This window comes from Pygocentrus nattereri, chromosome 20 (genome assembly GCF_015220715.1).
Source record: "Pygocentrus nattereri isolate fPygNat1 chromosome 20, fPygNat1.pri, whole genome shotgun sequence".
NCBI lineage: Eukaryota > Metazoa > Chordata > Actinopteri > Characiformes > Serrasalmidae > Pygocentrus > Pygocentrus nattereri.
In genome coordinates this window covers 15,968,818-15,987,322 of record NC_051230.1, presented here as the reverse complement: position 1 = coordinate 15,987,322, position 18,505 = coordinate 15,968,818, and the positions used below count along the sequence as shown (strand labels likewise).

The 18,505-nt window shown below is 38.0% G+C and overlaps 1 protein-coding gene across 2 annotated transcripts in view; it reads left to right on the top strand.

The window, feature by feature from the left end:
* adgrv1 (adhesion G protein-coupled receptor V1) overlaps window positions 1–18,505 on the top strand; it is a 241,446-nt gene that overhangs the window by 186,545 nt on the left and 36,396 nt on the right. For both annotated transcript variants that reach the window (XM_017695589.2, XM_037531691.1), the window contains 3 exons: window positions 3,851–3,967; window positions 7,476–7,654; window positions 16,764–16,921. In XM_017695589.2, coding sequence (XP_017551078.2) covers window positions 3,851–3,967; window positions 7,476–7,654; window positions 16,764–16,921 — 454 coding nt within the window. The remainder of the gene's footprint in view (window positions 1–3,850; window positions 3,968–7,475; window positions 7,655–16,763; window positions 16,922–18,505) is intronic.

Below are 18,505 nucleotides of genomic sequence, written 5' to 3'. Positions count from 1 at the left end.
TTCAGCAGCTGTCCTTTAGATTGTTGGAATTAGAAAATGTCATGATGAACGGACCTGTTGAAATGCTTTACATTGACTTGCATTAAAAGTAAAGAATGTTTTCTCCTATAAAGTTTCTATACTTTAGTTTAAACAGTCACAATGTGCTGTCTTGACAGATTTAGTTCAGTAATTTAACAGTGTCATGTTGCCATTAGCTGTAATTGTCATGACAGATGCGGTGATGTTATGGCGATTGGCATGAAAATAACAAAAATAGTAACATGACAGTGTTGTAATACTGTACTGTGATGTGTAGAAAGTATTTGGTATTTGGAAAATGCAAAAATGCATTTTCATGCACTTTATTTCTAACAATATGAAACAAAAAAACTTTTTGGGGCAGTCGGAGGGGCTGGAGGTTAGGGATCTGGCCCTGTGACCGGAAGGTTGCCGGTTCGATCCCCAGTGCCGACAGTCCATGACTGAGGTGTCCTTGAGCATGAGACCTAACCCCAAATTTCTCCCCGGGTGCCATGGATAGGGCTGCCCACCGCTCCGGGCAAGTGTGCTCACTGCCCCCTAGTGTGTGTGTATTCACTAGTGTGTATGTGGTGTTTCACTTCACAGATGGGTTAAATGCAGAGGTGGAATTTCCCTGGTTGTGGGATTTAAAAAAGTATCACTTAACTTGAGCAAGACCTGTATTAGTTACTTAGCGTAGCACTGATGATGGTGATAAAGATGTTATGATGAACGGAGCATTAAATCCACTTGAGCTTTGACAGATCCATCTGTAGCCGATCATCTATCACCCAGCACACTGTCAGTTTGGCAAGTATGTCCCCAGCCTTCCCCATTTGTGCCTGAAAGAGTCCCCTCCAGGGTGGAAACGCATGAGTAATGTCAAAATCTGTCTGCGAAAGACAAGGTCGTCTCTCGGAGCAATATCACAGCGCTCTATATGTGCCAGCACAAAATGCAGTGTCACAGTTTAACCTTCATCATCCGAGTCAGCAAAACAGGTGTGCACTGAGCAGGCTGTTTGAGAAATTGTGTAGATATGCAAACGTTGAGGAATTAGAATCACTTTTTGTTGGTTTCTTTATATTTGGGTGTTAGTGATGATAGATAGCTGAGGCCTAAAACTTGAACGTTTTTAATTTGCTACGTGGATGAGGTCAGTTTGGTTATAAAGTCAGCGTTCACCTGATGAAAGAGAAGGGTTTTATTTCTGCAGGCAGTAGTTTCAGTAGGCATTAAAACAAACTCTCATACTAGCTTGTTACTATATGAAAAAAATCTAGTATTGCGATTATATTTCTACACATTTTAATTGTGATACATCTTGCAATATGTTCAAAATGCTTCGGTCAGTCAGTAATGTGGATGGTTAACGATGGTTCTGCAAACTGTTCAGAAGTCAAAAAATGATTGAAGGATAAACATGAGTCTCCTAACATGCATGCAAGGCCTGGTAGACCACCAAAACTGTCACCATCAGATAAACAGCACTTAAAGCTTTCATCTTTGGGAAAGAGGAGAAAAACAAGCTGCACTCTTGCTTCAGACAAAATCCAAGTGTTTCTGTCCATCATTCCACTGTGAGAAGCTGACTCAACACTATGGGTCTGAAAAGATGCGTAGCTGTCATGAGGCCCTTACTGAGAAAAGAAAATAGGCAGAAGAAAATTTGCAAATTGAACAAAGAAGCTGCTGGTGTTTTCATAACAATGAACTGACCACTCCAGAGTCCAGACCTCAGCATCGCTGTGGTTGGGATTTCTTTGGTTGGATGGTGGGGAGGTGTGGAAAAATATCCCTGTAGATTTCTTTTGGGAACTGAACACAGCACTCATCATTCATTCATTCATTCATTCAAGCAATAATTCATCTTTTCTGTGCAGGGACTCAACCTAGTGGCAGTAAGCCAACTGTGTGTGCAGATCTCATACGTAAACCTGAATGGACCTGGGAATGAATGAATGAATGAATGAATGAATGAATGAATGAATGAACATCTAAAATTATTTAAACATAAACGTGACAAATTAAAGATGATTGTTGCTCTTTGTTCACTGGCTTAGCTGCTTTGAGTTTTAATTCAGGGACCTTCCAGAGACACATCTTTTGTGTGTTCCGTCTCTCTTTGTCTATCTCTTCCTCTTACACACTCTCACAAGTACATTGTGTCTCTCACTCTCTCTCTTTCCTTTCCTTGCTATAAGTGCTTTGGTATCTGTGTGCTTTGTGTTATATAACAACAAATGCCTGGCACACCTGGCACTGGCCCATGTCCCAGGTGTTCACTGAGCAATGGAATAAGGTCTATGCAGTATATTTAGCTCCTTTTGTGGCCTTTTTCATCTGTCTGGTCTGGCCTATTGTTCTTTTGATGATCATTGGCCAAGTACTAATCTTTTAGCTGAATGCATATCATTCCATTAATTTTACCTATGAAAACACTTATATATGTTTTGTTATACTATTCAAATCTAATTGTTTATTTTCATATTTGATTGCATAGTGAATTACACAATGAACTACGTTCACATTTGATTCACTTTCTGGCTCCACAGGTCCTGCACTGCCGACTTTTTCCACTTGTTTCAAAGTCAAATAAAAACATGCTGCAAAAACAAGACTGTACACATAACCACACAACAATAACAGAACATGAAACTCAAATCAATAATAACTCTTCCTCTAATGAACACAAATATGACATTGATTCAAAGTTTAGAATCTACTTCTGACCAGTGCTTTGGTTGTCACTGCAACTTCTTAAGGTTTGCAAAGTTTGGCCTAAAAAAAAAAGTCAACTGTCAAGGAGACTGTAAATGAGAAAAGACTGAGAAAAGGGACAAAATCTGTACTGCAACACTGAAACTGGACATCTGAAATGAGTCTAAATTTGTATTTGAGATTACTTTGATTGTGATAAGCACAAAGTGCAACAAACTTCAGTAACACTTTATTTGGATAGTCCACTTTAGATGCTTTGTAGATACTTCATTTCAAGTTACTTTCAACAAATATCTACTAAAGTGACAATAATTGGCTTTAACTCCAAACCTGGCTCTAATCCTAGCCCTAACCTTAACCCAAATCTTAAATCCAAACCATACCCTGGTTCTAGTCCTAACCCTACCCCCCCAACTGTTTAGAGTCAACTGGGTTTAACAGATAGTTTAACAATTTGAACATCTGTATATAATCTATAGAGGACTATAGTGGCCTATCCAAATAAAGTGAGACCCAAACTTCTAAGACTGAACTTTGGAGGTGTGGAAAAATGTCACTGCAGATTTCTTTGAAAAGCAGAAAGAAGTCACCTGAAAAGAGTGGAAGCTGTAAATAAGGGAAAGAGTGGACACACTAAATACTGAAAACAATGATGCTTAGGGTTAAAGTTTTTGTGTAATTCACTGTTATACTTTGTTTTTGGGGCCAGAAAATTGAATAACTTGTACTGAAAGGCTGTTTTGGCTAGGAATGTTAAAAAATGAGCTGGTGGTAATCCACATGCTTATAAAACAGATACAAACACGCAGACATAATTAGACACAGTAGCAACTTCCACTGTTGGCCATTTTTGGCTTTCCATTCTGCAGAATGATGTCCTGTTGAATTCTCTGTGAAATATGGCCTCAACTCTTGGATTCGTGGTCTCAAGGCTTTTAAAAATGCATGAAAAATATATAGCCATAAATCATCCGGCTATGTCTAGAGGGTTATGAGAGCCTATGCTCCTGAAATGTCAGGGTGAACATGTTGTGTAAAAGATGGTGGGAATGCAGTGTGTGTTTTGAAAAGTCTGTACTGTACCAGGACTTCAGCTGATGTAACTACTGTCCTCTGTCTGTTTCAGATTTGCTTCCTGGTGTCAGCGTTCAGGGGCAGGATGTTCTCAGAGGACAGCTGTGCAGCTCTGGGCCTCTTCTTTCACTACTTCCACCTCAGCCAGTTCAGCTGGATGCTCATACAGGTTGGAGCCAAGCACAGTATCAGATCCATTATAGAAGCCAGACTATTTAAAGCTATAGTTTGGCCTAAAATCTAATTCCCACAGTTGTACCCGTTCTCAATTGCAGTCGAACAGACATGTTTGGTACCTGGAATTTGCTTCTTTAGTTTTAGGACTGGAGGTATAAAGTTCATTTAGCTAACAGGTTTGTGCACACCTGGTCAAATTATGTGTTTTGATATTCTATGTCAAAATAAGTTAACAATCTTCTGCAGAGAACACGCATCTGCATGTTTTAATGCACACAGTTACTGTTTATTTACTGAATTCAATGTTGGAAAAATAAAACGTAAAAGCTATTTTCTGTTTTATGCTTTGTTCCAATAGGTTAAACAAAAAAAAATAAATAGAAATTGTGCAGTAGAATTTGCAGCAAATATATAAATTTGTTTCATGTAGAGAATGAGTTAACTTACTTTTACTTAAAAAATCTTCAAACGTTTGCATACGACTGTATGCAATCTTTCTTTGTAAATCTGATTAGGAAATCGAAATGATCAGAATTTCATGGAACCACTGGCAAGCAAATATCAAAGGCACCAGAGCTTAGCTAGTAGTTTAGAAATTTTTCTTGGCCTGGCTAACTTGCTTCTTCTTCCATTCTCAGCTCAGATAGGCTCCAATTTGAAACAAAAATAGGCCTCATTCATCCCCGGCCTACTTAAAAAACACGTGTTTTTACGTAATCTCATGCACGACTTGCTCCAGCTACGTGTAGTTCTGCTTGCATGGCTCTTTGAGAAGGAGGCGTTTTAACATGCCTGCTGCCCCTGTTCAGAGATCTTTCACAAATCCTCAGCCAACTCTCATCCTTCAGCCCTCACTCTTCTCCCTAATCCTTTTTTCACCACCCCTCAAAGTTCTAAAATTGCTACATATGGCCTTGGATATAACCTCACCCAAGTTATGAAGGTCAGCTTGTTCTCTCAGGGCTCAGGAAACAACAGGATGTGGCATAACCGTGCTCAATGAAAGTTAGAAGAGCATTGCTCATAATCCCTACACACATGCAAACATTGGGGCCTTGGTTGTTTTTCTCTTTCTGTTTGAAAAGGAATTGGACCGTGTACAGACCCAAGAAGTATACCCTTAACCCTATGTGACCTTAAAATCAAAGACTGTTTTTCTCACATAACGGATAAGCTGTTTTTTACCTCAATGTTGAGCAAAACAAATGGGGGGTGGTTTGTTTATATAGGGGAGGTAATCCCCTTTTGCATGTGATGTTTATTACAGTGAGCACTGAAATATTAGTGTGAGGTACTCAAAGAATGCTAATCTGCTAGGGTTGTGTGAGGTCAAACATGTACATGCTGTCAAATGCTTTTCAGCATATTTCAATATTCTATTCTGAAGTTCTGGTGAAAAAACTAAAAGGATATGAAAAATATCGGTCACAGTAACGTTGATTATCTGCATGCGTATGTGTTTAAATGTGTGTCTGAACGGAAATACACATGGAACTAATTCTCACTCAGTAATGGGAAAGGTAAACCATGATTCAGAGTGGAAAGTATTTATGTCCTGAAACAAAATGTGTTTGGCGTGTGCTGTTTTTCTCATAATCACAGCTGGCAAATCATATCAGAATTAATGGCAGCCTAAGGCTAGATATGTGAGTAATTAGAGCTCCCCTTTTCATTCCCTTTTGGTGTCATGATCTCTTAGTCTTTCCCTTCTCCTCTCTTTCATTCACTCAAAACCCTTTTCTGCTCTGGCTTTGTCTAGTTGCCATTTGCCTATGTGCCTGTTTTTGTCTGTCTTTCAGTAAAATGTTCTCTTTCTTTGTCTTACCAAGTCCATGGAATCATAAAAAACTTCAGCAGTTTGCAGTTTCTCTCATGAAAGCTATCTGCTTATTACAAATCCACTAAGGACTGGTGCTTTCTTTGTGGAATTCACAACCAATTAATAATCATAATGGAGCCTTAATATCAACTGATTTTATTAGCCAAAATATACATCAGTGTCACCCAAGTACATCCACTCAGTCAATGAAGATCAAGTACTGAGGAGAAGTGTACATTCCCATTTCTTCTTTACAAGTCAGTCAATAAAGACCATTGATTTGAGAGCTCCCTCCCAAGCCTAATGAATCAGATTTCAGTACCTAGCCAGCATCAGTCTGGAAGTCTCCAGTCAGTCATAGTTGGAAGGCCAGGAACTCATGGCATGGTGCCAGCTGGATGACCTACCCACCAAAAACGCATCAAGTATTGCATAGGTGCATCTAGGTCTCACTGAGTTGATGTTAATTCAGACTTTCACACGGTTATATAATAACCGGCAACGCTCCAATTTTCCTGAGCATCTTCCAAGACCAGCACAGCAGAAAGGTGCCGCAGCTACTCAATATCCCATTAATAAAGCTATTACTGATGGAAATAGATAAAAGTATAAGCTCAGCGAGTTTCAGTGGATCTTTTCATTTATTCAACGTAAGCATTGCACTGCTTGAGGTATGTAACTCTAAGGCTTGTGGTGGTTGCATGTCAAAGGTTAGAGGTTTCATGATATCAGACGTTGACCTCATTGATGCCGCACTAGAAATCTGTCCAAGAGCTCTGGTAAACATCAACCAATTTGGGTACAAATATTTCCAAAGTGGAATCGTTTGAATAATATATTGAATAATAATATGTTAGCAGAATTATTTAAACAATCCGTTGCCTTAAAATGATGTGTAGATTCATAAAATCAATATTCAGAAGTTCAGGTTTAGAGAAGGTTTAGAGTTAGTTGCACAAACATATTTTATATATATATATATATATATATATATATATATATATATATATATATATACACACAGCCCCTGCCCATTGGCCCTCAGACTGCAAATAGGACTCTACTAAATAAAAAGGCAACTTAAAAAATGGTTGATCAAACTCAGTATGTTTGATTTTGTTGAGCTGTTAAATGTATTTGAAGTTTTCACTCATTCAGTCCAATTAATTATTAATTAGATTAATTAATTTCAGCACTGGAGTTTATAAGACACATAAGTCAGGTGAAGCCCAACAGTAAAGTTGGAATTTTACAAAAGTAATTTGCATGTTTTCAACTGAATCAGAAGAGCAGTTGGGTAATGTGGAAAGAACTTATCCAAACCACACAAATAATTCCACATCAAGAAGATGAAATCATAAGTTTTAAAAGCTCTCAGGTATCAGGCTGTTCATGCTTTCTAAGCCACAATATTCAAGCAGGTCTGCATAGTGAGTATGGCTGGTGTAACAGACCAGAGATCAGTGAATGCAGAAACATTGATTTGACTCTGTTAATATTTTTAAAGGTGGTGATATTGAGATGTATGTGCAGTATTTTAATTGCAAATAATGTTATCAATAAATGTAGATGTGTTTTTCTTGTGAGATGTCTTTGTCTTCACTTAATGGTGTTATGAAGACTTGACAGTGAAATTTTCCCCATTTCTCGTAATCTCACAGTTCTTGTACGTTCTCTGCAGGCCGTGAACTTCTGGCAGACGCTGGTGATGAATGACGAGCACACAGAAAGACGCTATCTGCTCTACTTCCTGCTGAGCTGGGGCCTTCCTGCCCTGGTCATCATTATCCTCGTCATAGTGCTACTGGGAGGTTACGGCTGGAACATTCATGATGTCTATGGGCTGGTGCATGGAGATCTGTGAGTGTCTACAGATGCATATATACTGACCTTCAAAGATTTGAAGATACATTGCATTTTTGTTTCCTGATACTTTGGGTGTATTATTCAACACTCAGCTTCATGTTCGTCTTATTAATAGCATTTATTGGTCCAAATGAGGTTTAAACAGCTGAAAGGTTTGTTGTGATATCACAACATGGGGATAAAATGTGTGTAGTTGGGGATTTTTCCCAGGCTAGCACTATTGTCAGTGTAGTTTTTTGTAAAGAAAAAGCTCTAAACAACTCTCTTTTTAACCTGTGAAATTGGTGACTGACCACTGACTTAGTTAGTTACAAGTCACGTTGTAGAAAATTACAAATACTGCATTTATGTTATTTTATTTAAAATTTAAGATTACTTAGTGTTTAGTGAGTGACATCACTGTTACAATCTTTTTTCAACACATAAAACAGACAGTATTTTAACCAAATTTATATAAAATATATATATTTATATAAAAAATATAAATTTCACAAATCATGGGCCCCTCAGAGATAGTCTTTCTTCCTCTGCGATATCCAAACAAGAATTTAGAATATCCAAACAAGAAAAAAAACTTTTTTTATACAACATTTTATATTTCAGGTAATGCACCGATGACAAAAAGTCTTGAGACAAAATCTGTTATCAAAATAAAGCTTTATTTGATATTTAAAATAAATTGGGCATAGGACAGGCAGCCAAGAAGCAGCATCAAAATTGTTGTTTTACATAAAAATGTATACTTAAAATGTGAAGAAACCACTGTGACATGCTGTTTTACATCCACAAACTGGTAAAAAAAAAATCACTTACACAGTAATCACGTCATCAACTTTCTCTGCTTTATTTTTATTTTGAGCTCAGTTTCTTGGCTTCAGGTTTGTGGGACACCGTTTGCCACTGCAGTGCAGAGAAAACATCGTATCCCCAAAATAGTAACTTTACAGGAGAAGGGAAAAACCTACTTTACTTTTAATGTAAGTCAAAGTAACCAGCCTTTTTTCCAAGTCATTTTATGCCATTTCTGTTAGCCCATTCGTCATAACATTTACAGTGTAAGCAGCTTGCATAGATACAACCACACACCTGCCACTTGCACACATTTACATACAAATTCACTGTAAGCACGAACTGTTCTGTAATTACACAAGGCTCTTTCTAATCCTTAAATGGAACGAATAGTCTCAGATAACCCGACTGGCTTCTTTTCTCTTATTCTTGTCTGTGCCCCATTTACAGTACCCTGCCTTGACTGGGTGAACGGGGGTTGTGCTGTTTGTAGGGATTAAAGCAGGGCTATTTTTAGCTGCTCTGTGGTTATGAGGTCACAAACTGGTGACTGTGCATACATTCAGTTTTACGCCCCACCCAGCCTTAGCTGATAGTGAAGTGCTTTAGTTTCGTCTCTCCTCCCTCCTTCTGAGCAGCATACCAATCCTCCTCAGGAAAGGTAAATATGCCTCTCGCAAAGAGAGAAACAAGTGATGTCACCTCACCTCATCTCTCACACGGCCTTCCAGTTCCCGCCTCTTCACAAGAAAGCAGCTTTCATGGCTGTGCAGACTGGCACGTCCTGGAGGAGCTTAATTACAGAAACATGCTCAGTATATTTCATCTTACTCACTCCTAACCACTCAGGAAAAAGGTGTGACATTACCACAGGTTAACCTGTTAGCTCTTGTTGGATATCAGTGGCTGTGATAATGATTTGCTATGACTAGCTATCACTAGCTTGCTTTGTGTTGTAGACTAAAAAGAAAATAATTAATGTTGTGTAAATGGTTTTTTTTTTTCTTCAGTAATCTAGATAGAGTACCCTACACTAGATAGAGTACACTACACTAGATAGAGTACCCTACACTAGATAGAGTACACTACACTAGATAGAGTACACTACACTAGATAGAGTAAAGAGAGGCGCACCATTACCACAGAGTAAAATGTTACATATTGTAATATTTTATGCAGATAAACAAGTTCAATCAGAATATGTTTTTGGCTTTCTTCTTATATTCCCATGACTTTGGCATTTGCAAATTTTGACAATTGGATGGACATTTCCCAAGATTCATCCTCGGTCCAAAAGTCACAGAATTCACACCAGTATTATTTCAATCACTCTCTTGATGGCTGTAATATAGCACTATTTTGAAGCATATAGTCAGCTGATAATGAGAGCTAGTCAAGCTAAAGTAGAGTCCACAAATTGGGGTTAGTTTTAACACAGTGTTACAACTAAACCTCCCAAAGTAAACAATGACACACGTTCATTCCTCCCACTATGAATTCAGAACAAATCATTTTTCATAACCTTTCATGCAGATTCATGAGAAACGTACTGCAAGTGCTGTGTGAATAAATAGAATTTCAGTTTGCAGTGTAGTTTGTAGTCAAAAACACATTTGACACATTTGACACAACTTCTTTCACTGATCATGAGCTTGTATTTTTACATTTTAAGGTGAAAACATTGTCTGGCTCAAACAACATAGAGGTATGTTTGCATCAATGTTTCACCAGATTTTTTAGCAACTGTTACTGCAACCCCCTCCTGTTACAGTTAACCCCACAGTCAAAAAGATTGACTTCAACATGTCATGCCAAGTGGTTCCAAACAACTGTGTTAAGCAGCATTTAAGATGTTCAAATGAGTAAGTACTGATTATATTAAACTAAATCACACAATTAAGTAAATTCTAATTAACTGCACTGATAATTGTATGTTCCGCTCCAGCATTCAACTTAAAGTAAAGCTATTCAGGTTAATAGGTTTGATTTAGATCTGCTTTATTTGGTTAAGTTGTGACTATACTGATGAGTTGTCATACAGTTATGCTCAGCAGTACAACACCACAGCTAGGTTGTTAGGCATGGAGGCTAAGAAAGATACAGACAAAAGAGAATGTAAGCCACCAAGACAACACAAAGCGGATGAGTGAAAAAAGCAAAACAGTGTGCAAATAGATGATGCCAGGAGCCAATGGATAAGATAATACTCAACAAGGTCATAAACATCCTCACTAAAGAAACAGCATTTATGTTTTCATTTGTAGGAGAGATGTGTAGATATCTGTCTTGCTAAAAAGCTTTTAAAATTACTCAGCAAAAACAAAAATGTCTTAGGCTGTGCTCTGCTGTGCCCTAGTCTTTTACACTGGGTGAATAATTAATCAATAAAACTTTATTTGTCCAGTAGATGGTATTTCATCAACAGACATGGTTTCACATTAACCACAAACAAACACCACACATGACCTCCACCCCTTAAAACATCCCTTCATGAAAGATGTAGGAGCATCATCAGGAAATATGGTGCAGAAGTTATATTCTCCAGTAGTGGTCTATCAAATTCTGATGGATTAAAACTACATGAACATGACTAGCTCAAGTCAACTGGTTGACCAGAAGCCTATAATGTTTAAAAGAGATCATTTGAAGTTTGAGATTTATGTTAAATGTACTTAAATGGACCAACTACCAACAAAAAGCTAAACAGTTACTGTGTGTATTTGTTGTCAGACAATCTGCAACCCTAACACTTTTCAACCTTGCAAAGAAGCTGGAGTAATTGTTTTTTTGTGTCTTGTGCCATATCTTCCCTGTCTGGCAATACACAGGAAACTGTCTTTCCTCTTCACTCTTCTGAGCTGATTGCTGTTGACAGCTCTCATTCTCAAAATGACTCTTGTACCATCCTACGAACTTTCGCTGCCAAAGGTTTTTTGATATCAAGTATAAATGATCAGACCACCTCAAGCCTATAGGCCTGCTCTCATATGTCTGCATCTGAAGACCGGGAAAGTGGAAAGAACTCAATCAGGCAGCTAAGTTCTTGTAGCGTGCACCCAGCATTAGCAGGACCTGTTTTTTTAATCATATTGATTGGTTTCAGCTCTAATTAGGCTGCCTGCTGTGAATGGCTCTGAATGGCTCTGTAGACCATTAGGCCTCATTGTTAATCCGCTGGCTAAATAACACCTGCTGGTAAAGCTTTTCAGCTGGACGGGATGCACAGAATGAGGTTGCCATGAGAACCTGTCAACTGCCGTTATTCAGTTTCAAATGACCTTTTAAGAACGTCAGGATTACCTGAAACTTTATAAAATGAGTCTTTATAAACAGCTTTGCTACAGGAGCCAGGCTGTAACCGAAATGGATCCCCCACTCCCTCATTACTATCTGCTATATAAGGGAGAACTGTGTAAATTACTAAACAACAATACAAATGCATGAATCAGTCAACAGGTTTAGTCACTTTTTCAGCATTGACCTGCATTAGTAATCACCAGTCACATAAATAAACTAGTTTTAGGTGATTGAGCAAGGCTGGTTTCTTATTTGTATCCCTAGAGATGGACATGACGTAACAAATGCAGGATGTGAGGACCAGGGGTACAAATAAAAAGTACACAACTTGACTAGGCTACATTTAATTCTTGGTTCATGACTGCACTCAGCTGTATGACTAGCTTCAGGCAGTAATCATATCAGGGTCTTTGTTTTTAACTGTAAACTCCCATGCCAAAAATGGCAAAACAGTAAGGTTTCATTGGTCTGAACAACAAATAATTAAACAAACAGATAAAGTAACATAGTATGGAATAACGTTTCCCTTTAATCACTTTAAATAATAAAGTTTTGTGGATAACGTTTCAGACAGTGTTGTAGAGAAAGAGGAGTCAATATTGTTCCACCCAGCATTGATGGCATTAAACAGCTGAGAAACAGGTTAATGTAATATGAGGTAAAATATTCTACATATGGTTTCAGTCTGAACTCTGATCAGGCCAAAACCATCAGTAAAAAATATAATAGTTTGGTCTTGGCCCATGTTTTTGCAGGGGAGAGTACTGTTTTCTAGTGTTTCATATAGGAGTCTTATGAATTTATTTTTCATTGGGTCAGTGGCAGTGGTCAGTGGTAGAGCTAGGCCATCAGTGTAGGATATAAATGTTAAAACTCAAAAAAATTGATGCATACATTGATTCTTCAGGCACTAGCTGATTATGTTAGTAGATAATCTGACACATAAGACTTTCAGATCAAATCCTGAAGTCCTAACTAATAGGAGAGCTTGCTTGGCTCTATCTAGATACCACAGAAGTAAAATCCTGACTAGATCATTTTCTGGCTGTTTTAGGAATCAACCTCTTTTCTTTTTAATCAAAACCGATAAGTGAAATAAGAGAATTACTACATTACTTGCACAGTTCAAATATAACAAGATTATAAGCAGTTATTACAGACACAGGCCTCCTCTGAAGGCCTAGAAGTGTCTGAGGTTTCCTCAATGCTGTTGATGTGAATATTCCTCTGTCAGTTGCTTATTAACAAGAGACTTGCTTTATACTTTGATGTATATTCAGCTGATATAGTAGTCTGTGGTGTTCAGTAAAATCTACAAGTGCTCTGTGTCCAAGTCATAAAATTGACTTCCAGTCTTAAAGATATGTCATAAAGGCTTATGCTGAAATGGCTGCATTTGAAAAAACACTATTGGATGGAAGGACAGTATTTATATACATAATTGTTGTTATTTCCTAAAATATCTTGATTCTGTTCATCTAATATGTGAAAAACTGTAAAAAAATAAGATAAACCCTTCTATGAATAGCTCAGACTTGTGCCTAGTACTTATTACATGTACACTAATTCCCCTAGAAGCTTTCTCAATGAAATGTGGGCTTTTTTCCAAAGCCTGTGAAGGATTAAACAGTGGATAATGATAAAGCCTGAGCATTTCTGATGTTGTACGTAAGTGCATATAATATGAGTGGAGAGCATTTTGTTTACTTGCCCAGTGATTAACAGCTTGCTGCCACCTCCCACCACTCCCTGGGGCCATTTATCAGGCCAGTGTACGTCAGCTAGCTTTGTGTGACCTCTCTATTTTCTTAATCTGTCCTCACTCTGTCTCTCTCTCCACCCTTTACTGTTAGTCAGCAGGCTACAGTTACAGCTCTGTCCCAGTGTCTCTCCATCTCCCCAGCACGGAGCTAATATTACGGCAAAGCAGCAGGAAGACACGGCCGCCGTGCAGGATATGTGACCTTCAGAGTGTAAAAAGAGTAACTTGTTTACTTCTCATAGTTTAGCAGTGAAAAGCATAAAGGAGTAATGCAGTTCTGATTCTTCTCATATTGCACTGGACTTTCCACTGCATAAAGTGGGACTATTAGGTGACAACAACCTTTACAGAGAATTTGGTGCTCAATGTAATCTGATGAGCAAGACTAAGAGACTTGCTGGACCTTTATGTCTTCTGGACAAGGGTGTAGTTTTGGTTTCAGATATGGTAGAAGAGTACTGTGGAGTTGGAGCCCACCCTCAACACATGCTATTTTCTGTATGGTAACAGCCAATGACAATGTTAGCACTAGGAGATGTTAGCTAAAATCACTGCAGTTCACTATTAATCTGTTAATAAATAGCGAGGGAGCTTTAATATGGAATATAGTTAGAATAGAGTTCACCTTCTGCTTGATTCTTGAATATTTCAAATCAATTACTTTCCTTCTTACTTCCATTCAGCCAGTGGTGTACATCATCTTGGAAACTGTTGTTAGTATGATTATGGAAATATGTGTAGCATCACAGTGGACATATGTAGCATCCATGGTAATAGTATACCCATAGAAGTGATTGTACTTTAACCATAGAATTTGGTGTAGTGTAACCATTTAAATAGCATAGCATAACAGTGTAAATGAAAGTAGTGTAAATAATGGAAATATGAGTAAGTGTTACCATTGAAAAAATGTAGCATAACGATGGAAATAAGTGCATAATCATGAAAATCAGTGTAGCATAATCATGAAACTGGTTGTACTGTAACCATAGAAAAGAGTGCAGCATAACCACAGATATGGTTTAGCGTAATCATGCAAATGGATGTAGTGTAACTATGAAAATTGGTGGAGCATAACCATGGAAATTGTAGAGTACAACCATAGAAATGAGTGGAGTATAACAATGGAAATTGTATAGCATAAATATGGAAATGGGTGTAGCATAACCTTGAGTATGAGTGTAGAGTAACCATGGAAATGGGTGTAGCTTAAGCATGAAAATGAGTGTAGTGTAACCATGGATATGTCTGTAGAGTAACAGTGGAATTGGCATTGTGTAACCATAGAAATAGGTGGATCGTAATGAAGATAATTGTATGGTATAACCATGAAAATGAGTGTGACGTAACCATGGAGTGTAGACTAACCGTAGAATTGTTGATAGCATAAAGAATATACCCTCACTGCAATGAAAACTACACCTAAGCTTCTAGGTGGTATCTGCTCCTGCTGAAGACCCTGTATTCTTGTGTATGAATGTAAAGCATGTGGCACAAGCTTTACATAATACAGGAGGAATCATTCATAATACAACAACAATATCTGAATCCATCTAATCAAGGCCACAGGCATGAAACCAAATGGAAAACTGACCAGGTTATCACTCTCCTCACACACATAGACAGCACTATTCACAACGCCGTTTTGCATGTTTTGAGTTTTTTAGTCCTGCCATGCCTTGCGTGCCTTGACTGTAATATGAGTTTGGGTTTATTTGTCACTCTTGTTTGGCTGGCTGAAGAGACGCTGCCTTGTGAACAGGGGGCACATACTGATTATTTGGACGTCCAGCACGTCAAAACAAAATCAGCCCACTAAGTTTTCCCATGGCAAAGGCCAGTAGGAGGCTACCTAATTGCACAGTGGTGAAAAACAAGTGCCGATTGGACAGAATTCCTGAGATAAAAGGCTGAGAGCCATTGGGTAGCTAGCCAAGCAGAGATAGTGGGAGAGTGCTGAGTGCTGTGAAGTCAGCCTGAAATTTGGCACCGTGTCTCTATGTGTGCCAAAATGAACATGAACTTACACGCTGACCTTTCATGCAAAAATACACTGCATGCATGTAGTTTGGTACTGTTTACACATACAAACAAGGTCAGAGCAGAGGGCAGTAAACAACTCACTGCATATATATATATACACACACACACACACACACACAATTTGTTCATTATTTTGTATGTGTGTAAAAAAAGAAAATATATATATATATATATTATAAATATATATTTATATTATACAGCCACTTTATTAGGTACACCTTGCTATTAAAAGGTTGGACCCCCTTTTGCCTTCAGAACTGCCTTAATTCTTCATGGCATACTTTCAACAAGGTGTTGGTGCCAGACGGGCTGGTCTGAGTATTTCAGAAACTGCTTATCTGCTGGGATTTTCACGCACAACCATCTCTAGGGTTTACAGAGAACGGTCCGAAAAAGAGTAAATATCCAGTGAGCGGCAGTTGTGTGGATGAAAATGCCTTGTTGATGTGAGAGGTCAGAGGAGAGGGCAGACTGGTTCCAGGTGATAGAAACGCAACAGTAACTCAAATAACCAACCAAAATCTCTGAGGAATGTTTCCAACACCTTGTTGAAAGTGTGTCACGAAGAAGGCAGTTCTGAAGGCAAAAGGGGGTCCAACCTTTTATTAGCAAGGTGTACCTAATAAAGTGGCTAGTGAGTGTGTGTGTGCGTGTATATATATGTATGTGTATATATATATATATATATATATATATATATATATATATATATATATACATACATATATATATATATATATATATATCACAGTTTGTTCATTATTTTATCACACTGTTATTACCTTATTATCACCATTTTATTGCCTTTTTATTACTTTATCCCTTGATTTCATTCATTTTTTTTCTACTCAGCTACATTATAAATGTGGGTTGTCCTTTAATATATAGTGCCAATATGTGGGCTTCCCTGATCAAAAGGTAGTAAAAAATAAAATTAGTACACATCCCCTACAGAGAACACACATTGATACCCAGTTACTGTTTATTTGCTGAATTTAATATATTGAAAAAAAAATAAATCGCCATGCAGAAAAGTTATGGCACATTTTAGATGTTAAGTTTTTTTCCAACATTAAATTGTGCACAAAATTTGCGCAAGAAATGCCATATTTCAGTTTGTTCACTTCTTTTCACATGGACAAACAACGAAACATGCTATTTGACCAGCGATGTTAAAACTTGCATACAACTGTCTTCCCCCTCTGTCTTTAGGTGCTTCATCCCAAATGTGTATGCCGCTCTCTGTACGGCTGCCTTCGTTCCTCTTATCTGTTTGGTGGGAGTGCTGGTGGTCTTCATCCATGCCTACCACGTCACACAGCAGTGGAAGGCCTATGATGATGTGTACAGAGGGCGCACCAACAGCTCAGGTATGTGTGTCTGTCTGTCTGTGTGACAGTCTGTGTGATGTTATATTTAGTCTTTGATTGTGTTTTTGCTTTCTTACAGATAAGAGCTGCTTTACAAAGTGAAAGCTGATAATCAATGAAAAAAAAACTGAAAGTAAATTCATGGTGGTGTTTTCCAGGTGTTTGCCTTTTGATTTCTCTTTCGCCAGCCAGAAGTATCTCTCTTTCTATCTGCCTTTCACAAAATAGATACAGTACAGTGCAAAACATTTTAGCCTTCTAAGAAAGTTTTATTTAAAAAATATTTGTTTCTATTTTATCAGCAAACACAGTAGAATTAGCATTAAATACAAACATTAGTAAAATGAACTTTATGTACATCAGTGTGCTTGTTTAACCTTTTCCAGACCTCCTCCTAAGGAGCAGTGTTATCTGTGGTTATTGTCCTATAGTACCTGGTTTGGTAAATTAACCTCTCATTGGTTATGTTTACATGAAAAGATTTTGAATACAATCTGATTACAGATTCAGACTGAGGTGTTTCTATGCTCACTCTATTCAACAATTTGATGGAAAATCTTCCTTTGCATGTGCACTACAATTAATCCGATGCAAATGAGTAGCGCTTAGAGTAAACATTACCATGACAACGAGTCATGTGAGGTCCAGTCCATGTGAGATGAGTTTCCAGTTGGAGTGCTTGTGTTTTTAGTTGCTTTAAACTGATGTCAGATTCAGGAAAACATACTTCACATTTACTTATAAAGGAAGCAGCGAGAGGAAGACGTCAAGTCCTGAGACACACAAGCCGTCTTTTAAAGCTCAGAGCATGAACTTCGTCTCCTTTGCAGGCCAGTTTCTGCTCCCACCATATTGAACGATATAAACTTTCGTTATGATGTGACGCACATGCGTAGAACATACTTACATGTTCCGATTAGAATGGAATCAGATACAGGCTTTTACACAGATGTTATGCTTCTATTTAACTGATTATTTAGAGGTTTACTCACCTCATTCAGCTGGAAAGAAATTGTATTCCAAATGGCCTCAATCGGACTAGACTATTCCGATTGAGGTGTTTACATGGGCGTATTCTACTCTGATTGAGCTATTGGAAAACAAACTTCCTTCTAAATAGCGCATAATATATCAACAACCCCCAAGAAATTCTACTTCTTACTTACCTAATCTTACTGCCTGAATTGCATTTATTCTAATGTAATAAATTGTTCTTACAAGCAAAAACTATTTAGAAAGACTTTGGCACAGTATTATGCACTATATGGCCAAAAGTTGTTGGATAATAATGGCCTTGGGCTGTTAAGTTAAGGATTTGGCTTGGCCTGTTAGTTCTGGTGAAGGGTAATGTTAATGCTACAGCATACAAAGACATTTTAGACAATTACTTTCTTCTAACTTGGTGGCAACAGTTTGTGGAAGGCCTTTTTGTGTGCATGAAGCACGCTCCATACAGACATGGATTGATGGGTTTGGTGGGTTGGAACTCGCATGACCTCAACCACACTGAAAAACTTTGGGAAGAACTGGCACGTCAGTTGTAAGCCAGACCTTGTCATTCAACATCAGTGCCTGACCTCACAA